Genomic DNA, 24,829 nt, shown 5'->3' with positions numbered 1-24,829 from the left:
TCCCACAAAGCGGCACCGAGCAGAGCCGTAGCAGAGACCTCCAGAGCGACACCGCACTGCCAGCACCACAGTGTGCCGGGCAAAGGTGGAAAGGGGGGTTGAGCAGCTGGTGAATAACAGCAAGAAGCTGTTTCCCGGAGTCTCCAAAGTCAGGGCACTCAGCAAACATAGCCCAGTCAAAACACAGCCTGAGTGGGTAAAAGGGCTCGTCCTTCCTTAGCCAGACGGCCCAGGCAGGAGTTTGGGAAGGAGATGGGGAACCTGGCTGTGTTCTTCCAGTGGACGTGCTTCACCTCAGCCGCAGCAGCAGTCCCGAGCAGCGAGATGTCTCCATGCGTAACCACAGGGCGCACAGCCGAACCCAAGGCCACCAGAGAGAACAAGGTCCGAATCCTGCGGGGAGACCTCTGCCCGGCACAGCTGCTCACGGGCAGCAAACGCTGCCCTTGACGGAGGCTCCACTAGTCCTTTCTTCCCGTAATGCTTTGGCCTATTTAATGGTTTGTCACCCTTCCAAGGCTGCCTGCAGCCTCACCCAGGATGCAGCCGTGGCTATTCCACCAGACCCACTTTAGCTAATTGCACAGAGAGAAAGAAACACACTGATCTAGCTGATTAGGAGTGTCATCCTCTGAGCTGGCAGTCTAACTTTGCAGACGAAGAGCGGAGAGGAAGGAAAGGATGGCTGAAGATATCGAAATGTTAAAAGAAAAGCATTATCTAGGTAAAACCCAGAGCCTTTCAACAAAAACAAAGTAGATTTTGTGCTTTCCAGCCAAAACTCTCCAGGGAAGGTAGCAAACTGTGACTTGTGCTGAAGTGCCAGAAAAGGAATACGCATATTGCGGACTGGTGATATTAGCTCAGATGTTCCTTTATGCATCACAGAGCGACTAAATGAGCGTCATCCTCCGTTAGCAGAGATCAGCCCCTCTGAGCCTGGGAGGGGGATGCTAAAAAACACCAAAAACCAATAACCCAAAACACAGCTAAAGGAAACAGAACAGTCATCATCCGGTGACAATGAATATCGCATCAGCAAGGCACTGCATTTTGAGCTTCCCTGTACCCAGATGTTAATGTTGCACCACATGACGTGTGTCGCTGCCACTCAAGGGAGACCACCAGACTGCCACACACATGGCCACAAAACCCTGAAACGGGCCAGTGAGGCAGCAGCTTGACAGAAACAGAGGGTTAGCTCCTCATTTATTTCACTGAGGCTTTGCTGGTCATCTGCTGGGGGGGGACAAGGGTTGGGATTAAGAGCAGCACGCAGGTTTTGTTTCTAACATAGGTCCTGCTGGGTAATGTCCCGAGGGCATTCATTCCTGCCTCCTCATTATGCAGGAATTCGGAGGTGATGCATGGGGCTGGCTGCAGAGCAGTTAATGCATCACCGCCATCGCCTGGAGAGCTGGGGAAGAGCTGCTCTAGCGCCGACTCCACAAGATGCCGAGAACTTCCTCCTACACGTACTGTAATATCCTCCTCCGCGTGCTGTAACCGAGAGCAACACAAATCCCTCCTACAGCATATGGCTGCGGCCAGCAGGGCTATTTCCATGCCAGCACCACCCGTGAAACAGCTACTTATCCAAGGAAGTTTGATTCTTGTCAATGCTTTGGCTTCTGTCCTCCTCCAGGATGAGGATGGTGAGCCATCTACAACCCGACTCGCACGTCCTCTCCCCGCTGGGATACCGTGGGGCAGGGGCAGCTTCTTCTGTTCTCTGTGGAGATGTTCCAGGCCTGACAGCACTGGAGAAGCACTGGAGAAGTTTCACTGCTTTTCCCCCAACAACCCACTCATGCTTGTGCAGATGAGCACATGGCCAGCAGACAAGTGCCCAGCCTTTGCCCTGGCTCCTGCAGTGCCACGGGTTGAACCCCAGCCCTGTGCGATGCAGCTGCAGCAGGAAGAGCCCAGCGCAGGTCCGGCTGTGCTCGGAGTCCTTCTGGCAGGACACCTTCCTCACTGGAGTTGGAGACCAGCTGCTGTGAGCTGCAGCTCCACGGGGGGCTCCTGGGAGGCAAATGCACTAAACCACAGCGTTCAGGTGAGTCAGACCTAGAGACTACGGCTACGTCGGTGCAATTCCTGGTGGAAGATCTCACCGCAGCTGCCCTCGAGGGAGAAGAGCCATCCGCCCGCACACATGCACGTGCACTCAGCTCCAGCTGGGCTGCAGGCTCTGAGCCACACACTGCCAGGCTCGCGCTCGGTTCTTCTTCACTTCTCCAATAAGGTTCAAATTTCACTAAATTCACAAATTTCATCACAAGCCCAGGTGATGGAGGGACAGGGCAAGCTCTCATTGGAGGGAAGAGAAGTTACTCAATAAGCAGCAACATGCTGCAAGAGTCACAAGGGGAGGAGAAAGGATGCAGCAGGGCCGACTTCGCCCCTGTGGCGGTCCACCCTGCCGAGTGCCAAGCTCCCAAGCACAGCCTGTCCCCGCCGCCGGGCGGGCGCTGCTCCCACACAGCAGCCTGGCAGCAATTGCTCTCTCAGATCCTTACTGCGCTCTGTCTCTTTTTAAGAGGAGCCAGAAATCCTGCAGGACAGCCAGTGAAGCATGAAGCAGTGAGAGGAGCTGGTGTCGAGTGAAAGCCACCTCGCCGGCTCTTCCAAAACGCAGTCTGAGGCTCTGTCGGGTGGACCCTGACTTTGCAGTTAACAATTCAAGCTCATGACACAGTTTGCCTGTCCAAAACTCCCATGCCCCTTGCTTGCAGGAGGCTGTTTTGGAAGACCATTAAAACAGGTCAGTATTGGCAAGACCCTAAGTAGAACAGTTATAAGACCTTGTTCCAGGAAGTAATTAGGCAGCATTACAGGATTGCATTTGGGAACAGCACACAAGACTCCAAATTCCAAATGTCAGGACACATATTAGGGGGGCGAATTCAAACAAATGCATGCAACACAAAGCTATCAAGGTCACGGGGACGTGCTGGCTTCCTGCCTGCTGCTTGGCCAGTGTGCTTAAGTAGCAACACACAAAGTGCAATAAGCACCAAAGAGCTTATATACACAGAACTTAAGCAGCACAAAACCAGTAACCCCATAAATTCCATTTATGGCATCAGACAAACTCCTGTCTAGATAGCATGAGGGTAAACAAATTGTTCTGGAAAAACAAACTGAATTGTGTTTCTAGCAAACCAACAAAACCAGAAGCTAGATTTGCGCAGCACTGATGAAGCTTACTAAGTTTTTGCAGTTTAACTATGGTAAGTCAGATCAGAAGAGGCAGGAAACATAATGGGAAAGGCACATCAGGATAACATTAAAAACAAATAACACAGAAATTAACACCTGGTTATTGAACACCTAGGTAAATAGGCACCCAGGGCGGAGCAGGCTAATGAGACTAAACCTGAGACAACTTCGGAGACATGTCAGTGTGTGGCACACCAAGTGGTGAGGGAAACCCTTATACATTTAACTCTGTTGATAACTCTTCTGATTTTGGAGAAGGAAAAAGAAAAGAAAGGAAAAAAGAGATGAAGACCTGCCTAGTAAAAAATCAAGCCCTACAAGCAGGGTTTCTGATCACTTACTTAATTCAATTTTAAATGATTCCAACAATAAAGCTTTTTCTGTCTCCCTCGGGAACATAGCTCTAAGATCTACAGGATCTTTGAATTACACATCAAAGCTTACACTTACTCCCACACTCTGCTTCTTTTAGCTCCCAGAGAAGACACCAATTCCAGCTTTTTTGCTGGAAAACTAAGTGCAGGACAACGTTTAGAGAGAGAGTTGCAGCTTTGGGACAGAGAAACAGAAGCAATACTTTAAGTAAACTTGAATGTCAAGGGCTTAGCATAAGATCAGCCAGGAGTTCCCCTTCTACCTGTCTAGCAATTCACCTTCCTTTGTTCCTTCCTCATCACGTGTTTGTCTTCATCCTTCCAGTAGGCATCTTCCAGCTCCTGCTGGCGTTTGGCATCGGCTGCTGCCTTTGCCTCAGCTTTCCTTGCGCGGGCAGCAGCCGACTTGGTATTTTCACCCTGGAACTTCTTGGGCATCACTCAAGGTGCTCTGCAGAGGAGGACACCAAATACATGGTTTAAGAGCCTTGCCCTGGCCAAGATCTCAGGTTTACCATAACCCCTTTGCAAGCAGGAACAGCTTGAGCCCAGAGCATGAAAATTCCCTCTTGTTATTACCTCAGAGAGTTTCAAAATTCTGGAAAGAACAGATCTAGCAGTCTCATAGCTCACCCAAGAGGAACTCTGCTCACTCCACCCTGGATTATAAATTGGCAAACATCCCTTCCACCTATCTGTTGTGGTGCAATGACAACAGATCAAACTGCTGGGTTCCTGGAACTGAGTCAAAAGCACCACTGCCCTGTGAACCAAAACACTCTCCACAAACTTATGCTGCTGAGCCAAAATAAAGCTGGATGCTTTTGCTAGCAGGTTCCAGGGCAGGTATGCTATGGGGAAGTTACTGCTACCAGCAGAGAGGGATAACGCAACAGAAACCCTACGTCGAGCCCTCTGACTAATTATAAAGAAACACACCCATATGGTCACATTTAGCTTGGATAAATGACCAGACAGAAATGCTGTATTAATTTCACCTATGTCGTCAAGGAGTGGGGGACAGGGGGGACTAAAAAAACAGGTGAAACGGGAGCCAGAAAAGAAAATTAACTAGACACTACAAAAGGCCTCTCCTCCTCAGCACGCTGCCCATGTAGACACCAAATACTGGATCACAAGCCTTTATTTTTAATAGCAGATAAATGTTTGATATACAACACAAGAAGCAACAAGAAAGGGCTACTATTTAGGGTTTATTACTCAAACCACTAGCTTTTTAAAGTCTGGGCTGGATTAAACCTCCTCTGTTCCCCGATATATGCTGATAACCCTTCTCAAACACCAAGATCCAGGCCAGGCCCCAAGTAAAGGCTGCGAGACAGCATCCACGATGCATGGGGGGGGGGGGGGGGGTGGTCAGGACACTCAGGACTCCACGTCTACCCCCAGGGCTGCTACCAATCTAGAGGCTGGACCACCCCCACCCCCACCCAAGGAGATCCCCACCCCTGCCCCATGCCAAGGGGCCAACACCATCCCCTCGGGGCCCTGCAGAGCCCCCACAGCCCTGCTCCTCCCCAGAGACCTCCAGGGCCTCCGTGTGCCCCCTTCCCTGCTGGTCGGGCGCGGACACCTCCTCCCCCAGCCCTTCCCCAACCCCTAGCTTTCGCCCACCCTCAGCGCCCCCAGCCCTTCCTCCCCATCACCCCCTTGGTCTTCCTCTCCCACCTCGTTACCGCCGGGGCCCTCCCCCCACTCCTTTACCTTCTAGGCTTTCCTCTACTTCCCCCCCCCTTCACCTCCCCCTGGGCCTTCCTCCACTGCCCTCCCCACTTCGCTTCCCCCTGGGCCTTCCTCCACTCCCCCCCCACTTCACTTCCCCCTGGGCCTTCCTCCACTCCCCCCCCACTTCGCTTCTCCCTGGGCCTTCCTCCACTCCCCCCCCACTTCGCTTCCCCCTGGGCCTTCCTCCACTCCCCCCCCACTTCGCTTCTCCCTGGGCCTTCCTCCACTCCCCCCCCACTTCGCTTCCCCCTGGGCCTTCCTCCATTCCCCCCCTTCGCCTCCCCCTGAGCCTTCCTCCCTTGCCCACCCTTCGCCTCCCCCGGGGCCTTCCTCCATTGCCCCCCCAGGCTTTCCCCCAGGCCTCACCCCAGCCCTCATCGCCCCCGAGCCCTTCCCCATCGCCCCCCAGACCGTCCCTCTACCCCTCGTCCTCCGCCCCGTCGCCGCCTCCCCCCAGGGCCCTGCCCCTCCCGCAGGCCGCCCGGGCCCGCTCCTACCCGGTCCCCGCCGCGCCGGCCGTCGCGCGCTTTGCGCGTCACAGCGCCGCGCCGTCGCCGCCCGCCGGGAGGGGGAAGGAGCGGCCGCGGCCGCGGCCGCCGCCGGCTTTTCAAAGCCCGCGTGGCACCGCCGCCATCTTTGTTGAGGGCACGCCCCGCCTCGCCCCGGCCTCGGCGCCAAGCCCGGCGGCGGAGGGGGCGGCGAGCCGCACGGCAGCATCCGCACACGCCAGCGCACACCCGGGACGGGCCAGGCGGCAGGCAGCGGGGTGGAGGGCGACACGGCTCCCTCTCGCCCGACGCGCCCTTGCCCGGCACAAAGATGGCGCCGCCGCCCCTCCCTATGGCAGCGCCCCAAGATGGCGGCGCGCGGCCTGCAGCCAAGATGGCGGCGCGAGGGGCGGGCGCTGCGGCGGGGGCCGACGGACGCCCTGGCCCTCGGTCCCGCGCCTGGCCCGTGCCGATGTGTGTCCCGTGCGTGTCCGTGCCCACGCCTGGCCCACGCGTGTCCCGTGCGCGACCCATTCCCATGTGTCATGTGTCCATGCATGTCCCATTCACACGTGTCCCATTCTCATGTGTCCCATTCCCACACGTGCCATTCCCACGTGTGCCATTCCCATGCATGTCCTATCCCAGTGTGCCCCATTCCCACGTGTGCCCCATTCCCACGTGTGTCCTGTGTCCAGGCGTGTCCCATTCCCATATGTATCCCATTGCTATATGTGTTCCAGTCCCACGCGTGTCCCATGCCCATGTGTGCCCCATTCCCACGCATGTCCCATTCCCATGTGTCCCATTCCCACGCGTGTCCCATGCCTGTGTTCACCCCATTCCCACACGTGTCCCATGTCCATGCGTGTCCCCTTCCCACGCGTGTCCCGTGTCCACCCGTGTCCCCTTCCCGCGTGTGCTGTTCCCACGCTCTCCCCGTCCTCCCGCGGTGCCGTGCGGGGGCCGAGGCCGTGGCCCCGCCGCCCGGAGCCCCACACGCTCCCGCCGCGCGCCCGCTTTATCGCTTTTATTGCCGCCGGGAGGCCGGGAGCAGCCACTGGGGCCGGGGGGGAGAGGGGGCCGGGGCGGGGGGGTTTCCGTGGGGCAGTGTCCCCACGGCCTGGGCTGCCCCCGTCTCGGCGCCGGGCCCTACACGTCGGTCTCCTGCAGCAGCCGGGCAGCGGTGGCACGGAGCTCAGGGACGCCGCCGGGGACCTGCGGGGAGGCGCCGGGTGGGAGAGCTGCCACCGGGGACCCCCCCTTTCCCCCCCCTACGCCGGCACCGGCTCTGCCAACGCCTACCTTGGGCATCCTCTCTGCCGTGGGAGCCACCGAGGACGGCCGCTTCGCCACGTCCCACCACAGCACGCCCGGGGGCGGCCGCTCGGCCCGTCCTGCCGGAGAGCCGGTGCCACGGGAAGGGGCAGCGGCGGGGCGGGGGGGCCCAGCCCCCCCTCCGTGCGCCCCCGCGGCAGCCGCACCGTCCCCAGCCTCCGGCGGGCCTCACCTGCCAGGTAGCTGGCCAGCACGCCCACGGCCACGGTGCCCAGCGTGCCCAGCGCCCCGTAGTACAGGTAGGACACGGCGTAGAAGTCACCCACAATGGCCGGCCTGCAAAGAGAGCGGCATTGCAGCAAAGCGCGGCTGCACCATCGCAGCGAAGCGGGGATGCACAATTGCAGCAAAGCAGGGATGCACAATTGCAGCAAAGCAGGGCTGCACCATCACAGCGAAGCGGGGTTGCACCGTCACAGCGAAGCGGGGACGCACAATTGCAGCGAAGCAGGGCTGCACCATCACGGCGAAGCGGGGTTGCACTGTTGCAGCAAAGCGGGGATGCACCGTCACAGCGAAGCAGGGTTGCACCATGCCACAGCTGCGCTGTCGCTGCCGGCGGAGCAGGCTGCACGGGGACAGCGAGCGAGCAATGCAGCGTTGCAGCTGCGTGCGTTCGTCCCCGCGCCCCAGCCCGCGCTGCTCACCGAGCCGGGGCCGGGGGAGGCTCCCACGGGGGCAGCGGGCCCAGGAGGACGGTGCCGTTGGCGCCGGCGCTGCGGTTGTGCAGCGGGCAGAGGGCTCCGGAGGCCGGCAGCACGCCCGTGGCGGCGGCGCTGGGCGGGTGCACGGTGCCTCCCACGGCCACCCAGAAGGAGAGGGCCAGGCCGGCGCTCAGGCCCGCGAACGCTCCCTGCAGCGGCGGAGAAGGCTTGCGCGGTGCCCGCAGAGCCCCGGCCGGCTCCGGCACCCGCTCCGGACACCGGCCCCAGCCCCGCGCCTCGGCCCCGCGCCGCACTCACGGCCGTGTTGCACACCGGCACGAACATGCCCAGGATGAAGGCCCCCAGCAGCGGGCCGCTGATCGCCCCCATGACGGTGAAGGAGCCCTGGAAGATGCGCGGCGAGCTCTGCCCTGGTGCCCTGCCAGGAACCGCACCGCCCGCCCTGGCCCGTCCCTGTCCCCCCCGGCTCCGTCCCCCCAGGAGCCCGGCATGGCGCTGGCAGCACCGAGGGCTCCTCGGGGGGGACGGGACGGGGGACTCAAGGGCCCTCCTGCAGCCAGCAGCGCGTGGCTGGATCCGTGCTCGGCCGGGCAGAGCCGGAGGGGAGGGACTGGCAGAGCGCGCTGGGTCCGGCCCCGCACGCCGGGGCTCACCTGCAGCACGCCGCCGCCGAGCAGGGAGGCCAGCGCCGCCACCGTGATGCACGCGGTGCCGTAGATCAGCGCTGCGGGGGAGACGGGGAGGGCTCAGGCCGCGGGGCTGCAGCAGCATGGCACGGCATGGTGCAACGTGGCATGGCATGCCGTGCTGCAGCACAGCGTGGCACAGCACAGTGCAGTGTGGCATGCTGCATCACGGCACGGTGTGGCATGGTGCAGCGTGGCACAGCATGCTGCATCACGGCACGGCACAGCCCGGCAGCCCGGGCAGGTGCCTGGCGCCGGCCCCACTCACACAGCCCCTTGGAGACGAGGGCCAGCCGCCGCGGCGGCAGCGCGGGCATCCTGGGCTTGATGAGGTCCTCGAGGGTGACGGCTGCCATGGCGTTGATGCTGGTGGAGGCGGTGCTGGGGCGAGGGCACAGGGCGGTGCTCAGCCCCACGGCGGCACTTGGGCAGGGGGGTGCGCGGGGCCGAGGGGAGCCCCGCCGCCGCGGGGGCCGTGGGGCAGAGCCCCGGCCTCACCTGAGGGTCCCGCTGTACGCGCAGGCCAGGAAGAGCCCCGGCACCCCTGGGTACGTCTCGAAGATGTCCAGCACCAGGTAGGGCATGTACTGGGGGGAGAGGGCTGCGTCGGGGGGGGGGCAGGACCCCTGCCCGGGCTCGGGGCCCCCCCGCCCTCCTCGGGGAGCTCAGAGACGAGGGCCCAGGTGTCCGGCCTCTCTGTTCCGCCTCCTGCCTCGCCGCCCTCAATTTGGCGCTCGAGAGGGCAGGTCCCGGCTGCCGGCAGCGGGGCCGTACCTGGTCCGGGGCCGAGATGTAGCCGGCGAGGAGGGGGTCGCAGTCCTTGTACAGCGCAAACATCACAACGCCACAGGCCACCGCGCTGGAGACGATGACCGAGAGCCCCACTTGATTCACCAGCAGCGCTCTGCAAGCACGGGCGAGATCGGGGACAGGCACCGCGCCAGCCCTGCCCGGGCGCGGGGAAGAGCCTGGCCTGGGGGATGGAGCCCCTTCCCCGGCCACCTCACCCATCGCCCACGGCGCGGCAGGGCTTCCCGCGGTGCCGCTACGGGGCTGGCAGGGGATGCACGTCTCCGCTGGGGAGCCGGGCTCCGAGCGGGAGTGCAGGTCCCATGCAGGGGTGCTGGCTCCGAGCAGGGGTGCAGGGTCCGGGCAGGGGTGCAGGGTCTGTGCAGGGGTGCTGGGTCCATGCACAGGGTACAGGCTCCATGCAGGGATTATAGGGTCCATGCAAAGGTGCAGGGTCCATGCACAGGGTACAGGGTCCACGCAGGGATTGCAGGGGTGCAGGATCTGCCCAGGCGCCTCAGGGGAAGCTCCGTGGGGCTGGGATCGGGGTCCCTGGAGGGAAGGTCAGGCTGGGAGCGCCCCCCCCCTAGGGCAGCCCCTCTCCGTGCCCCCGCACACCGCGGCGCCGGGGCAGGCGAGCCGCCGGCCGGCAGACTCACATCCTGGCCTCCCTCTCGCTGCGGCAGGCCACGTAGCGCTGCACCTGCGCCTGGTTGACGCCGTACATGGAGAGCCAGAGCAGCGTGCCGCCCAGCAGGAAGGTCCAGAAGGTGTACCGGCTCCGCGGGTCCGGGTCGAAGCTGGCGGCGCGGCCGGGGCCGAGGGTGAGCCGGGGCCGGTGCCCCAGTGCCCGGCTCCCGTGGCCGGCAGCCCCGGGATGGGGCCGGCGTGGGCTCCGGAGGACCGTCCCCGCTCCGGCAGCGCTGCGGCTCCTCCCCGGCACGGGCGCCGGGGCAGGGACTCACTCGCCAAAGTTAAGCCTGGAGCCGTTGGCCGCGATGGCCAGGACGCTGGCGGGGCCCCCGGCCAGCAGCACCCCCCGGATGATGACGGCGACGAAGCCGGAGAGCATCACGAAGACCTGGAAGACGTCGGTCCAGACGACAGCCTTCATCCCGCCCTGCGGGAGACGGGGCCGCGGTGAGCGCCGGGGGAGCACCGGGGGAGCGCCATGGGAGCGCCGGGGCCCGTCCCGCGCAGCGCCCGCCGCCCGCTCCCGCGCTCACTATGGTGGTGTAGAAGGTGCAGACGGCCCCCGTGGAGAGCAGCGATGCCCAGATGTCCAGGCCGGTCACTGAGGGAGAAACCGAGGGGCTGAGCAGAGCTCCGGAGCGCGGACGGAGTCTGGGGGGAAACGGGCTGAGCCGTCCGCGACGGAGGGCGTCCGCGGGGCGCCGCGTACCCTGGTTGAGGATGAGCGCGGGGGCGTAGATGACGATCCCGGTGTACAGCATCTGCGGGAGAGGGAAGGTCGGCGCCGGCAGGGATCAGAGCCGGCCCCGTGGGGCCCGGGGTTGACGTGCCGCGGCTCCCGCGCCGTGTCCAAACACAGCGTCGGAGCACGTGGGACGCGCTCGGGTTTCCATTCCAAACAGCATCCCGCCAGGCCCCGCCGCGGCCGTGTTTGTTCTGGGCGAGGAGCCGTGGGCAACGCCAGCGCGGGGCCGAGGGAGACGCGGCGCCCGGCCGGAGCAAGCCCCCGCGCCGGCCCCCGGCACCCCGCGGGCTACGCACCGTGGCCGCCACGTACTGCACGGTGCCGCACAGCCGGACGCTCCTGCCGAACCGCCGCTCCAGGTACTGGGAGGAGGAGAGGGCCGGCGTGGAGGGCGGGCGCCGGGGCCCCCGCCGCCGCCGCCGCCCCCCTGCCCGGGCGCCCCGGGACCCACCTCGTAGGTGCTGGTGAGCCCCAGGCGGTGGAAGACGGGCAGGAAGAGCAGGGCGGTGAGCAGGGTGCTGAGCAGCTGCCCCAGGCACATCCAGAGGAACTTGGCGCCGTAGCGGTACGCCTCGGCCGGCACCCCCAGCACCTGCACCGCCGACATGAAGCTGGCCGAGAGCGACAGCCCCACCGGCAGCGCCGACATCCGCCGGCCCCCCATGAAGAAGTCGTCCGAGGTCTTCTGGCCGCCCCGGGAGAGGGCTTGGAAGAGCCCGATGCCCGTGGAGACCAGCAGCATCAGCCCGAAGACGCCGTAGTCGGCGAGGCCGAAGGTCCGCGCCGCCGGCACCCACACGTCCAGGCTCCCGGCCGCGGCCAGCGTGGCGGTGGCAGCGGGCGCAGGAGCGCGCGGGAGTGGGTGGACGGGCCCTGCGGCGAGGGGGACGGCTGGAGCCACGCAGATGCTCGGCGGCGGCGAAACTGGAGCGAGAGAGAAGTTTGCGCGATGCTGAGCGCGCCGTGGAGCGCGGCGGCGGGCGGCACCGCGGGGGCTGCGGGGGGACGGACCTCCCCCAGCGAGGAAAGTGCCCTGAATACCTCCCGCTCGCAAGCACGCGTGAAAAGCCAGTCCTGCCTGCTCCGGAGCCAGGCAGACGCCCCTCGTCGCCCGCCCGAGCCCAGGGCCCGGGGCAGCCGCAGCCGGGGGCAGCGATCCCGAAAGCGGCTGCGAGCACGGCAGGGAGGGAGGGAGGAGAAAAACCGGCCGAGCAAAATTCATCTTTAGGCAGGGGACAAACCAAACCAAGCCCACGTCCGTCCCGGCAGCAGCGCGGTCTTTGCAGGCAGCTCCCCGGCGCATCGGCAGGGACCCGGACGCTGCTGAGCCGCCCGGCAAAGGGGGCGGCGGCGGCCCGGGCAGCGCGGGGCAGCGGCGAGGAGGCTGCTCCGATGGCCTTGGGGGTGTAGCCGCGCCGGAGGGGAGAGCAAGGCCACACGGCCCCGCGGCGAGGGGCTGGCCGTGCCTCGCACTCCTTCGGCGCCGGTGCTGTGCCGGGGTCCAAGGCCGGCTCAGCGCGGCCCCGCAGCCGGGCGCTCCCGGCCTCCCTCCCTGCGGACGCGGGAATGCCTCGGGCAGGCGCGTGAGCCATGGATGCCAAACTTCAGCCTCTGGGAGCTGCTGCAAGGCGCTGGCACAAGCCCCTGCCCCGAGGTGCCTACGGGACGGGGAGACCACCACGGGCACGTGCCGGAGCACCGCTGCGATTCGGGAGCCCCCGGGTCTCCGCCGGGTCGGCCCCATCCCTGCCCGCCGTGAGAACGGGGCCGTGGCAGGCAGCACCCGCCGTCCCGCGCCTCCGGCTGCGCCGCTTCGAAGCGATGGTTAGAGCAGCCGAAAGGGGAAAACAGCCAGCGGTGGCTGCTGGGGCCCCCCCACATCCGCCAGGCGCCGTGCGGACCAGCACGGCCCGGGGCCCGGCCCGGCACCGCCACGGCACCGGCGGCACGCGCGCCCGGCAGCACCCCGGCGAAGGGCCTGACCCTTCCCCGTCCCCGGGGGGGACCCTGGGGTACGTCCTCCTCCGCGCCCAGGGGACGGGGGGGGACGGGGCGCAGGGATGCTCCGGCCGGGCAGCTGGCCCAGTGGTTCCCGCGACGCGAGGAGGCGGCAGCACCGGCCTCGGGTGCCCCGTTGCCCCCCCAGTCGGGCCCTTCTCGCCCTGGGGGGGCTCCTTTCTGCCCTGGGGCCCCGTTGCCCCCCTCCCTCTCCAGGAAGTTCCCAGGCGGCTCGGAGACGCTGTGGGCAGGAAGGAAGTCAGAAAGGGGATTTTTTTTTTTTTTTTTCACTCTTCCCTTCTTCACTCGCAGCCTCCTACGCAGCCCAGAAACTCGGCACCCGAGGGGCCAGCGCCGCCCGGACCCGCTGCCAGGGCTGGAGCGCGCCGGGTGCCAGCGAGGCCGGGCACCGCAGCAGGTAGCATGGCGGCAGGGCTGGGGCAGAGCTGGTGGGGGGGGCAAGCGGCAGTGGGGAGGGCTGGGAGGAACAGGTCACCCCCCTGGGGAAACGGCCGCCTGCCTCAGTTTCCCCTTCTGCAAAACAAGTGCCGGGAGGGCTGGGATGGGCTGGCCCGGCCCTGAGGATGCTGCAGGATTCGCCGCGGCGTTTTAATCCCATGGCACGAAACAACCCAGGGGACCGGGGCTGGGAAGGGTGCGTGGGCAAGGCGAGCGCCCCGGCTCCTGCCACGAGCCCCGCGGCGGGCTGCAGCCCCTGGGGAGGGGGTTAAACCCCGCCGAGCCTGCGGGCAACACTGGGTACCCGGCGAGGCAGAGCCAGTGCAGCCACGCGAGAGACCCACCCCAGCGGGCCAGGATCCCCCCCCCCGCTAGCTGGGGGGACGGATGGACGGTGCCTCCGGGGGGGGACCGCGCCACCCCCGCGCTGAGCACCCTCGCTGTCGTGACAGCTCCGGCCATGGCCCCGCTGGGCGAGGACACGCCGCTGATCGGGGAGCGCTCCTGCAGCCTCTCCTCCACGGAGACGGGCACGCTGCAGGTGTACCTGTACCACCGGGCGCCGGCCCCCCGCGCCGCCCCCGACTCCGCCGGCGTCCTCACCTTCACCTTCGGCGAGTACACGGCCGAGGAGCTCTGCGTCCGCGCGGCCAAGGCCTGCGGTGAGCATCGTCCCCCGGCGGTCCCAGCGTGGGGGGGACGGCCCCATGGGGACCCCTGGCTCGGTGCATCGCCAGTGTCACCCCCGGGAGCGGAGGACCGGGGGGGGACACACAGCCCAGCTGTGCAGCCCAGCCCGGGGGTTTGGCCACGGCCATGGGGACAGGGGTGTCCCCTGGCCATGGCCCTGGCGGTGGCACTGCCCTGGCTCTGTCCCCAGGCGTGCTGCCCGTGTGTCACTCCCTCTTCGCCCTGGCCACCGAGGATCTCACGTGCTGGTTCCCCCCCAACCACCTCTTCGCCGTGGATGACGCCCGCAGCCAGGTCGTGGTGTACCGGATCAGGTACCGCTGCGGGGGACGCAGCTGGCCCCGCTCCCTGCCCAGCCCGCCCGGCAGGGCTCCCAGGGAGTCTCTGATGGCTGATAAGGGCTGTGCACGTCCCAGCTCCCGGGGGCAGAGCTGAGCCCTGCCTGCCCTCCCCGGCAGGTTCTTCTTCCCCAACTGGTGCGGGCTGGGACAGTCGCACCGGTTCCAGCTGGTGAACGACCGGGCCAGCGCTGTCCTGGACTACCCCGTCATCGACTACCTCTTTGCCCAGGTGAGCGCTGCCGGGCTGGCAGCCCCCGGCCTGGCCCCCCGGCTCTGCAGGGCGCGGGCTCGTGTGGCTTCTCGGGTGTGTAGTACGTGTTAACCTCAGCGCGGCGCCGCCCTTCGCTGCGCCCGGCGCCCTGCCGCTCCGCTCCTTCCCGGCCCCTGCGCCCACGCGCTCCCCGGGGCCGCGACGCCCGCGGGACGCTGGCTCAGCTGAAGCTGCCCGCCGGGTTTGGGAGCTGGGGCGGACGTGCAGGCGACCCAGCCGGGTCCAGTGGCACCCTCTTTTCGGGAGCCCAGGTTGCGGCGTGCCACGCTGGGCATGGGGTGCCCCCGGGTGCTGAGATGGGGGCCAGCGTCACCCCCGCGTGGTGCCTGACCCTGGGACAGAGCCGGCTTTGCTGTCACCTGGGCACCGGCAGGAAACCGGATGGAGGATGTGACTCGCTCGGGTGCCAGGGCACGGCACTGCGCTGCCGGGGGCCACTGCGGCGGCAGGCTCAGCAGCAGCTGCCCTGGGCGCTCCATCAGCCATGGCCTCATGCATGCACCGAGGGTTGCACATGCGCATGCATGCACCGAGGGTCGTGCATGCACCGAGGGTTGTGCATGCATGTGCATGCACCGAGTTGCGCGTGCTCAGGGACTGCTGCGTGCCGGCTCGGCCCGCGGGGCGAGGAGGGTGCGGGGGCCGGCGGGAGGGCCCCGCTGAGCCGCCCTGTCCCCAGTCCCGCAGCGACTTCATCGGCGGGCGCATGGAGGTGGCGCTGAGCCTGCAGACGCAGGAGGAGTGCCTGAGCCTGGCGGTGCTGGACATGCTGCGCATCACCAAGGAGCAGCAGCAGAGCCTGGAGGAGACCTTCAGCTGCATCAGGTGAGCCGGGGGGGGGAGCGGGACCCCCGCAGCAGGCCCCAGCCCCGCTCACCCGCCGCGTCCCCTGCAGCTACAAGTCGTGCATCCCCGAGCGGCTGCGGTGCCAGATCCAGCAGCACAGCTTCCTCACCCGCAAGCGCATCCGCCGCCGCTTCAACAAGTCGCTGCGCAGGATCGGCGGCTGCCAGACGGACGGCCGCTACCTGAAGCTCAAGTACCTGCTGGACCTGGAGCGGCTGCAGCGGCGCTGGGCCGAGGAGAGCTTCCACGTGCGTTCGCCCGGCGCCGGCGAGCGGGGCCCCGCCGCCGACATCGCCATCCACGTGGCCGGCGAGAGCGGCGTCTCCTGGAGCTGCAGCGGTGCCGAGGTGCGGGTGGCTCCCATGGGTGCCCCAGACAGCTGAGCGTGGGGGGGGGACGAGGGGCAGCACAGACACCAGCCCCGGTCCCCCCCCTGCCCCGCAGAGCCGCCAGCACTTCTGCGACTTCCCCGACATCGCCGACATCAGCATCAAGCAGGCGAGCCGCGACAGCAGCCCCGTGGAGAACCGCATCGTCACCCTCACCAAGACGGACAACCGGGTGCTGGTGAGGGCGTGGGTGCCGGGGGGGGGGGGGCCGCAGCGGGGCCCCGGCGCCGCTCACCCCCTGCCCCGCGCAGGAGGTGGAGTTCCCCACGCTGCGGGAAGCCCGCTCCTTCGTGGCCCTCATCGACGGCTACTACCGCCTGACGGCGGACGCCCACCACTACTTCTGCAAGGAGGTGGCCCCCCCCCGGCTCCTGCAGGACCTGGAGGACCAGTGCCACGGGCCCATCAGGTGGGTGCCGGCGCCCGCCCGCGCCGCCCCGCGTCCCCGGGCCGCAGGGTGCAAAGCGGGGGGGACGCGGGTGCTTGGGCACCCGCCGGGGGGGGACCCGGGAGGAGGGAGGTGCAACGGCGGTGGCTGGCGGGAGCCCTCGGACCTGCTCCCGCGGCGCCCGGCACGGCACCGACCCCGTCCCCGCCGTCGGCAGCTCCGAGTTTGCGGTGCACAAGCTGAAGGCGGCGGGGAGCCGCCCGGGGCTGTACCTGCTGCGCCGCAGCCCCCAGGACTTCGACAGCTACCTGCTGACGGTGTGCGCCGAGGTGAGACCCCCGGGACCCCGGCGCCCGCCCCGGCTCGTCCCCGCCGGCGTCCCCAGCGCGTCGCCTGGAGAGAAACGCGGGGCTGAGCCGTGGTGCTCGCCGGCACGGCCCCGCGACGGTGGCAGCGGTGGGCCCAGCTGCCCGGGGTGCCTGCCTGGGGGGCGAGGGGGGGCCCCCGGGGCCCCCGCCGCTGACCCCGGCCCTCGGCCCCGCAGAGCCGCGCCGGCCAGGACTACAAGCGCTGCCTGATCCGCAGGGACGAGGACGGCCACTTCTCCCTCTCGGGGGTGGCGCGGCGGTTCTGCAGCCTGCGGGAGCTGCTGGAGACCTACGGGCGCTGCGGGCTGCAGGCCGACGGCACCCGCATGCGCCTGGTCACCTGCTGCCCGCCGCAGCCCAAAGGTGCCGGGCGAGGGCAGGGCTGGGCGCGCCGGCGGCTCCGCCGCGGCGGCGTGGCGCCATGGGGCGGGCGGCGTGATGTCACAGCTGTCTGCATGATGTCACAGTGGGCTGTGTGATGTCATGGAGCAAGTTGTGTGGTGTCATAGAGTGGGCTGTGTGACAGCACAGTGGGATGTGTAGCATCACCGTGGGATGTGTGATGTCATTGAGTGGGCTATGTGACAGCACAGTGGGCTGTGTGATGTCATAGAGTGGGCTGTGTGACATCACAGTGGGCTGTGCGTTGTCATAGAGTGGGCAGTGTGCTGTCACACTGCCCGCTCCTGCTGCCGGTGTCGTGCCCGGCTGTGTGCGGCGCGTCCCGGCACGTCCCGGCGCGTCCCGGCCCCTCACCGCCGCCCTCCTGCCCCAGAGAAGTCCAACCTGCTGATCGTGCGCAGCGGCTGCCCCCGGCTCCCCGGCTCGCCCGCCGCCCCGCGCCGCAGCCTCACCCACATGATGTTCCACAAGATCAACCCCGAGAGCCTCACGCGGGTATGGGGCGGCGGACGGGGCGCTGGCGGGACGGGCACGGCGGGGAGGGAGCCCTCACCCCGGCATCCCCGCTCCCGCGGCAGGGCGAGAGCCTGGGCCAGGGCTCCTTCACCCAGATCTACAAGGGCATCAAGCGGGACCAGAAGGAGGACGAGTACTACCAGACCGAGGTGGTGCTCAAGGCCATGGACAGCAGCCACCACAACTGCTCCGAGGTGAGGCAGCCCCCGCCGTGCTGCAGACCCCCCCGGGCCCTCCCGCTCCCAGGGGCTCCCCGCAGCCCCGGCACGGCCTGACGCCGCCTCTCTGCACCCCAGTCCTTCCTGGAGGCCGCCAGCATCATGAGCCAGGTCTCCCACAAGCACCTCGTGCTGCTGCACGGCGTCAGCCTCGGGAGGGACAGTGAGTAGCACCCCCGGGCGCTGCCGCACCGCGCCGCGCTCCCCGCGAGGGCACGCGCAGACCCTGCCCGCCCTGCCCGCCCGCAGGCATCATGGTGCAGGAGTACGTCAGGCACGGGCCCCTGGACCTCTACCTGAAGAAGAACCAAAGCGAGGGCAAGGTGACGACGAGCTGGAAGCTGCAGGTGGCCAAGCAGCTGGCGTACGCCCTCAACTACCTGGTGAGTCGTCGTCCTACCTTGCAGATCCACCAGGCATGGCTCCCGCGCAGCGGCATCGCGCGGTCGTGGTGCCCCGCGGCTCTCCTGCAGCTCCCGCACGTCAGCGTCCGGCGGCCTCGTCCCGCGGCTCCTCCGTGTGCCGCACTGCAGCTCCCGCTGGGGCCGCGGCAGGGCTGTGGTGACGGTCCCTCTCCCCTGCCCAGGAGGACAAGAAAATCACCCACGGCAACGTCTCCGCTAAGAAGGTGCTGCTGACGCGGGAGGGGGACGCGGCCAGCGGCAGCCCCCCCTTCATCAAGCTCAACGACCCCGGAGTCAGCGTCACCGTCCTGGCCAAGGAGAGTGAGTGCCCGGGCTGGACGCGGGGGACGGCGGCGCTGGGGGACACCGGGCTCCTCCGGGTCCCCGTCGCGGGGCTTGCAGGGGGGGGCGGCAGGGCCCGGCTGGCCGTGCTGAGCGGGGCCGTCCCGCTCTGCCCAGTGCTCGTGGACCGCATCCCCTGGGTGGCCCCCGAGTGCGTCAGCGACCCCGGGAGCCTGGCGCTCCCGGCCGACAAGTGGAGCTTCGGGGCGACACTCTGGGAGATCTTCAGCGGCGGCAACATGCCCGTGAGCCTGCTGGAGCCGCGGAAGGTGAGGCTGCCCCGTCCCGCCGGCTATGCCATCCCGCCGGCTGCCCCGTCCCGCCGGCTGCCCCGTCCCGCCGGCTGCCCCGTCCCGCGGCGCTCCCCAGCCCTGCTCCAGGATGGAGGCGGCTGCAGGGAGAAGCAGTAGATCCCCCCAGACACCATCTCCAGCCTCACATCCCGCAGCGTTCGGGTGATGCTCAGGGCGAGGGGTTCGTGCACCTTCCTGGGTTGCAGCGAGACGAGCCGGGGCCGCGCGGGGGTGCGGGACTGGGTGCCCTGCGGCACGGCTGCAGCACCCTCTCCTGCGCCGCAGAAGCTGCATTTCTACGAGAGCGGCCTGCAGCTGCCCACGCCCAAGTGGACCGAGCTGGCCACCCTCATCACGCAGTGCATGGACTACCAGCCCCAGCGCCGGCCCTGCTTCCGCGCCGTCATCCGCGACCTCAACAGCCTCATCACCTCCGGTGAGCCCCGCGCGGGTGGCAGCGGGGTCCCAGCCCCCCGGGGTCCGTGCCGCCCGGGCCGCCCTCGCCGCCTCACCTCCCGCCTCCCCCAGATTACGAGCTGCTCTCGGACCTGTCCCCCAGCGACGCGACGCAGCGGGACAGCTTCTGGGGGTACGAGCACGTGGCCATGCGCCACGACCCCACGCTCTTCGAGGAACGCCACCTCAAGTACATCTCGCTGCTGGGCAAGGTGAGGGCTGCAGCGGGGGGGCTCGGTGGGGGCCTGGGGGGCCAGCCCCGCCGGGGAGCTGCTGCACGGCCTCGCGGTCCGGCTGGGCATCCCCAGGGCTCAGCAAACCCCCCCTCGTGCACAGCCGTGTGCAGGGTGTGCAAGGCTTTGTGGCCGAGTTTCTTGCACGTCCTCGCTCACGTCCCTTCTGGGTTTGGGGCTGTGAAACCCCCTCCCTGGGGGCTGCTCTGCCCCAAAACCCGCGGCTGGTACCCGCTGCCTCACCTGCACGTGGGGGCGGCGGGAGGGACGGTCCTGCCCCGGGCACGGGGACGCGGCGGGGGGGCTCTCCGGCAGCCTGCACCCCCGACCGCCTGCCTGGCCCCCCCCGGCCAGGGCAACTTCGGCAGCGTGGAGCTGTGCCGCTACGACCCGCTGGGCGACAGCACCGGCGAGCTGGTGGCCGTGAAGAAGCTGCAGCAGGACTCGGCCAAGGAGCTGCGGGACTTCGAGCGGGAGATCCAGATCCTGCACTCGCTGCAGCACGACTTCATCGTCAAGTACCGCGGCGTCTGCTACAGCCGAGGTGAGCGTGGCACGGGGTGGCATGGGGCAGGATGGGGTGGCATGGGGAAGGATGGCCCTGGTGCTCAGCACCTAGCTTGGGAACACCCCCGGGAAACCCCCCCCGGCCCGGAGCAACGCCACCCGGACCCTCGGCCGGACCCGGGCCGAAGGGGGCACCCGTGACGGATGCGCGTGCCCCCAGGGCGCCGCGGCCTCCGGCTCGTCATGGAGTACCTGCCCAACGGGTGCCTGCGGGACTACCTGCAGAAGAACCAGCACCGCCTGGAGCACAGGACCCTGCTGCTCTATGCCTGGCAGATCTGCAAGGTGGGACCGCGGGAGGAGCCGCTCTCCCGGGGGTGACCCCGGGGCTTGCAGCATGGGCTGGCCGGGCTGCGGGTGCGGGTCGCAGCGAGCCCGGTGCCTCCCGCGCAGGGCATGGAGTACCTGGGGGCGCAGCGCTGCGTGCACCGCGACCTGGCCAACCGGAACATCCTCGTGGAGAGCGAGACCCACGTGAAGATCGGGGACTTCGGCCTGGCCAAGCTGCTGCCGCAGGACAAGGACTACTACGTGGTGCGCGAGCCCGGCCAGAGCCCCGTCTTCTGGTAAGGGCGAGCGGGGCCCCGGGGACGGCGCGGTGCCGCGGCCCGGCCGGGCTCGGCGCTCAGCACCCTCCCGCCGGCAGGTACGCGCCCGAGTCCCTGGCCGACAACGTCTTCTCCCGGGCGTCCGACATCTGGAGCTTCGGGGTCCTCCTCTACGAGCTCTTCACCTACAGCAATAAGAGCAAGAGCCCCTCCGAGGTGAGACCCCCCCCCCAAACCCCAGGTTTGGGGGTCCCGCTGCTCCCCGTTACCTTCGGTGCAGGCTGCTCCGCTTGCCCGCGGCGGTGCACGGGCTCCCTCGCGGCCCTGGGCTCCCCGGCTCCATCCATCCGTCGCCGTTCAGCCGTGGGGACCCGGCGGCTCGGCCCCGACCGGCAGCCCCGGTTTGGGGGGGCATCAGCCCCGGCTGGCCCCCGGCCGCCCCCACCTCACGGCCGGTCCGGCGCCCGCAGGAGTTCCTCCGCATGATGGGCACCGACAAGGCGGCGCAGATCATCTGCAGCTTGCTGGAGCTCCTGAAGGACAACCGGCGTCTCCCGGCGCCGGCCGGCTGCCCCGTGGAGGTGAGCTGCCTGCACCGGGGGGGGGGAACCGAGCCCCCCGGGTGCCGCCCCGCCGCCCGCCCACGGCCCCCTCCCTCGCCCCCAGGTCTACGCGCTGATGCTGAGCTGCTGGGCCTTCGCCCCCGGCGGCAGACCCACGTTCGGCGAGCTGGCGCCCAGGATCGAGGCGCTGCGCGACGGCCGCAGCAAGGCCCGGGGGTAGCGGGCAGGGGCCGGGCACCTCCCTCCCCGGCACGAGGCGGTGACGGACGGACACGCGGACGCGGCGAAGCTCCAACGTGCTTTAACGGCTCCGGGCAGGCGGGGCACCACGGCAGCAGGGATGCAGGATGGGGCTGCAGCAGCCCGTTGCAGGCAACGCGGAGCCGGGCACGGAGGTGCCAAGCCTGCGCTGGCATCGCCGCTGCCCCTGCGGCCGTCCGGACCCGCCTGTCCCAGCCCCAGCGCTCACCCTCCCCCGAGGACCAGAAACTTCCCCGTAGCCCCCCCAGCACGCGATGGCAAACACTGCTTTTCCCGTAAAGCAGCCCTCCGGGGCGAAGGAGCACGCTGCGGCACGCCGCGGCACGCGAGCAATGCCGTGCTGCCTGCAGGCCCGCCGCTCGCGCCTTGGCCTGGCGCCTGCCCTCTTCCCACCCCAGTCACAGCTGGACTCGGCCAATTTCTATTAAATTTTGGTAGAATTTGTCAGCGGGACAAAGGCGAGACCGAGAGAGGGAGAGGCGCCCACACGCACGCACCTCCCCGCCGACCGAAACGCTGCAGCGTGAGCTCAACCCTCCTATTAGCCACCAGCGAATCCCTTCGGCACCGGGGCTGCTGGCGGAGGGCGGCAGGTCCCGCTGGGTGCAGCTGTGCAAGCAGGGCTGGGGGGGCCGGTCGCCGCCGGGCTGCAAGGGAGCGGGTCGGGGGCGAGCGGGTGGCAGGGCTGCAGCCGAGCAGGGGGGACCCCGCGGTGCCGGCACTCGCCGTGGGATTGCCGGGGAGGGGGCTCCAGCGGGTGCCCCTGCGCCAGGAGACAACGGCGTGGATGAACTCCCGGCTGCATGGCTGCACAGCTGGCGAGCTCCATCACTGCCCTCGCAGTGTGCCAGAGGGGTCCCGGGGGTCCGGGCTGGGGATGGAGTGGGGGCCGCACATGCCCCCGGCCGGGGATTGCGAGCCCCATGGGGAGGGGGCTGCAGGGAGGGACCCTGCAGGGGTTTCGCTCACCCCCATCGCTCCCCACACAGCGGACGCCCCTCGGACCGGCAGCCCCGGTGCGGGGGGAGCGGCCGGTGCCCCCCGGGCAGCACGGGACCGCACGCACTCGTTCACATCACACTCGTTTATTCTCGCCGTGCAGCGGGGGGGCAGAGCCTGGGGCCGGAGCAGGCAGCCGGCCAGCTCGGGGGGCAGGCCGGGAGCCCGGGGGGGGGGATGCTCGGGCGGCGGGGGGGCTCAGGCGCTGGGGTAGACCCCCACCCTCCTGCCGCAGCGCAGCCGGGGCTGGCGGATGGCCTGCCACATGAGCGCCGTCTCGTAGGGCACCGAGCGGTGCACCAGCAGCAGCTCCCGGTAGTAGCAGGGGTCGAAGGGCTCGGCCGGGGGGGGCACGCGGATGCCCAGCGTGCGGATGCCGGCGTGCGAGGCCGGCGCCAGCCCCGCCTTCTCCAGGCACATGCCCAGGTAGACGTCGTCGATGGGGAAGAGCTCGACGGCGGGCGCCTGCCGGGCGATGGCGCGGGCGGTGAAGCCGGACATGAGCACGCCGCCGCCGCCGCAGTAGGGCGGGTAGCGCTCGGCGGCCGTCACCTGCGGCGGCACGTAGTACTTGCTGCCCCTGCTGCGGATGGGGCCCACGTTGGCGATGAGGTGGCCCACGAAGAGGTGCCCGTCGGCGGCGGCCCCCGCGCCCAGCGCGAAGCGGACCACGTTGTCCGTGTTGACGAAGACGTCGTCGTCGCCGTTGAAGACGAAGCGGGCGCCGGGGCAGCTCTGCTGCAGCCAGGCGTGGAAGAGCACCTGCTTCAGCGTCAGGTTGAAGAAGGTGTCCCTGAAGTCCCACTGCAGCACGTCGCCGTGCTCCCGCTGCTCCAGCCGCAGCAGCCGGTCGAGCTTGGCGCTGGCAGCGCCGGGGGCCACGCCGCAGAGGAAGAGGCGGCGGACGCGGGCCCCCGCCACGCTGCGCTCCTGCCCCCACGTCTTGCGGATCACCTCCCGCCGCTCGTAGTTCTCCGGCGAGGACTTGATGGCCAGGAGGAGGAAGACGCCGGCGGAGCGCCCCGGCCCCCCGCACTTGCCCGGCGCGTCGAGCAGCGGGCGGAAAGCCCGGCAGTGCCGGTAGCGCAGGAAGTCCTGCACGTGGCTGGGCAGCGCTGCGAAGCCGGAGATGTTGTGCACCGAGGGGCTGGGGGGGCAGGGGGCCGGCGGCTCGGGCGAGGGGGCCGGCAGGCCGGCGACGGCGCTGGGGCTGGGGCTGGGCCGGGGGGCCGCGCTCGGCCGGAGCCACTCGTCGCGGCACAGCAGGTAGCAGAGCCCCAGCAGCCCCGCGGCGCCCAGGCCCCACGTCTCCAGCCTGTAGCACCGCGGGGACGTTTTCTGCAAGAGACGGGGGAGCGCGGCTCAGCCGGGGCCACGCCGCGTGGAGCCCCCCGTGCTGGCGATGACCGCCGAGGCCGAAGGCTCCCTCCTCGCTGGAGCAAGCCCTGCTTTGCCCCCAGTGCCTCCAGCTGCCCCTTCGCCTGGGGAGTCCCCCAGCCCCCTCACCTGCTCCGGCTCCTGCTGAGGACGCAGCTGCCACGGGGGGGGACCCCGGCTCGGCCCCCGGGCTGCTCCCCAGGGGGGTGGCCCCGCACCCGAGCCTCCCTCCTGGAGCCCATCCTGCAAACTGGGGAGCTGCTGCAGCCAGGCACGCGGCCCCCTCCCTCCTCCGCGCCCCACATGGGGGGGTGCCCCACCACTCCCGTGCTCTGGGACCCCCCCCCAGGGATGATCCTGCCCTTTTCCCCTCCTCCCCTTCCATCCTCGTGGCCCCCAAAGCCACTTCCCAGCCCCCAGCGGGAGGGATGCTGCAGCCCCTCGCCAGCCCGGGGCGGGCAGCCTGGCCCTGGGGGCAATGCCGTGGAGCCGGGAGCCCCCCCCGGGCTGGCTCCGTGCCCGGCCGTCACGCTGCAGCGCCGGCACCCGCCGCGCTCTTTGTTTGGGGCCAGGCGGGGCCGGGCGCCCATGGGTGCAGGCAGAGCGGCTGGAAGCACCTGAGCCCCGGGCAGGGCAATAAACGCCGGGGAGCTCCAGGACGGGGCTGTTTCCACTGGGCCACAGGGCTCGCAGCAGCCCTTCCCTGCGCTCCTGGACCCGGCCGGGAGCGGGCAAAGGCCGCGGCGGTGCAGCCCCGGAGCCGGGGGCAGCGCGGGGGGTGCAGGGCCGCGGGCACCCCAGCGCCGCGCTGCCTCGGGGGGGGTTGCCCCAAGGACGATTATCGGCACGACTAAGGCGACGACCAGGTGGACCCAGGGCACCCACCGTCCCCGCGGCACAACGGCAGAGCTCGGGCGGCCGGGACAGGATCCTGCACCGGGGAGCGCCGCATCAGCCCCCCGGTTGCACCGCGCTGCTCCTCCGGCTGCAAAGAGCTGCCGGCACCCCAAACCCCCCCGTGCCCCCCGCCCCGGTACCTTGGCGCGGCGCTGGCTGCGGCTCAGGGCCATCCCTGCGCCTCGGCCTCTCCCTGCGCGGGGAATGCCGCGGCGCGATCTCCGCTCCCGCGATCCTCCCACGGGCAGGCGCCG

The 24,829-nt window shown here is 68.5% G+C and overlaps 4 protein-coding genes across 6 annotated transcripts in view; 1 reads left to right on the top strand and 3 right to left on the bottom strand.

Annotated features, from left to right (window-relative positions):
* The window catches only part of CCDC124 (coiled-coil domain containing 124), a 37,770-nt gene that overhangs the window by 8,121 nt on the left and 4,820 nt on the right, over nucleotides 1–24,829 (bottom strand). The window contains exons 1-2 of one of the 3 annotated variants that reach the window (XM_064497500.1): nucleotides 5,843–6,016; nucleotides 3,879–4,050 (exon numbers count right to left, since the gene is read on the bottom strand). In XM_064497500.1, the coding sequence (XP_064353570.1) occupies nucleotides 3,879–4,037 (159 nt within the window). In that variant the 5' untranslated portion in view covers nucleotides 4,038–4,050; nucleotides 5,843–6,016. The other 2 variants (XM_064497502.1, XM_064497501.1) reach the window with 2 other exon arrangements.
* SLC5A5 (solute carrier family 5 member 5) lies at nucleotides 6,767–12,092 on the bottom strand. Its single transcript, XM_064497457.1, has 15 exons — nucleotides 11,201–12,092; nucleotides 11,046–11,111; nucleotides 10,714–10,765; nucleotides 10,538–10,605; nucleotides 10,277–10,431; nucleotides 9,971–10,111; nucleotides 9,297–9,426; nucleotides 9,021–9,109; nucleotides 8,791–8,903; nucleotides 8,490–8,560; nucleotides 8,134–8,220; nucleotides 7,819–8,024; nucleotides 7,344–7,447; nucleotides 7,139–7,230; nucleotides 6,767–7,051 (listed from the first exon to the last, which is right to left on the bottom strand). Exons 1-15 carry the CDS (start codon nucleotides 12,050–12,052, stop codon nucleotides 6,986–6,988), a joined length of 2,292 nt encoding a protein of 763 aa, XP_064353527.1. The 5' UTR covers nucleotides 12,053–12,092; the 3' UTR covers nucleotides 6,767–6,985.
* JAK3 (Janus kinase 3) lies at nucleotides 13,031–21,749 on the top strand. Its single transcript, XM_026116004.2, has 24 exons — nucleotides 13,031–13,165; nucleotides 13,659–13,868; nucleotides 14,087–14,210; nucleotides 14,355–14,466; nucleotides 15,188–15,333; nucleotides 15,404–15,701; nucleotides 15,799–15,921; nucleotides 15,995–16,152; nucleotides 16,349–16,460; nucleotides 16,676–16,862; nucleotides 17,275–17,396; nucleotides 17,480–17,611; nucleotides 17,714–17,798; nucleotides 17,885–18,018; nucleotides 18,222–18,360; nucleotides 18,499–18,650; nucleotides 18,960–19,110; nucleotides 19,203–19,342; nucleotides 19,718–19,907; nucleotides 20,091–20,215; nucleotides 20,324–20,496; nucleotides 20,577–20,694; nucleotides 20,949–21,059; nucleotides 21,145–21,749. The coding sequence occupies exons 2-24, from the start codon at nucleotides 13,667–13,669 to the stop codon at nucleotides 21,259–21,261; spliced, it is 3,351 nt and encodes a 1,116-aa protein (XP_025971789.2). The 5' UTR covers nucleotides 13,031–13,165; nucleotides 13,659–13,666; the 3' UTR covers nucleotides 21,262–21,749.
* Nucleotides 22,372–24,748, bottom strand: B3GNT3 (UDP-GlcNAc:betaGal beta-1,3-N-acetylglucosaminyltransferase 3). Its single transcript, XM_026115981.2, has 2 exons — nucleotides 24,716–24,748; nucleotides 22,372–23,639 (listed from the first exon to the last, which is right to left on the bottom strand). The coding sequence occupies exons 1-2, from the start codon at nucleotides 24,746–24,748 to the stop codon at nucleotides 22,500–22,502; spliced, it is 1,173 nt and encodes a 390-aa protein (XP_025971766.2). The 3' UTR covers nucleotides 22,372–22,499.

Source organism: Dromaius novaehollandiae, chromosome 25, assembly GCF_036370855.1.
Source record: "Dromaius novaehollandiae isolate bDroNov1 chromosome 25, bDroNov1.hap1, whole genome shotgun sequence".
NCBI classification, from domain to species: Eukaryota; Metazoa; Chordata; class Aves; order Casuariiformes; family Dromaiidae; genus Dromaius; species Dromaius novaehollandiae.
The sequence above is the reverse complement of the archived record's forward strand: the minus strand, read 5'-3'. Positions and strand labels throughout refer to the sequence as shown.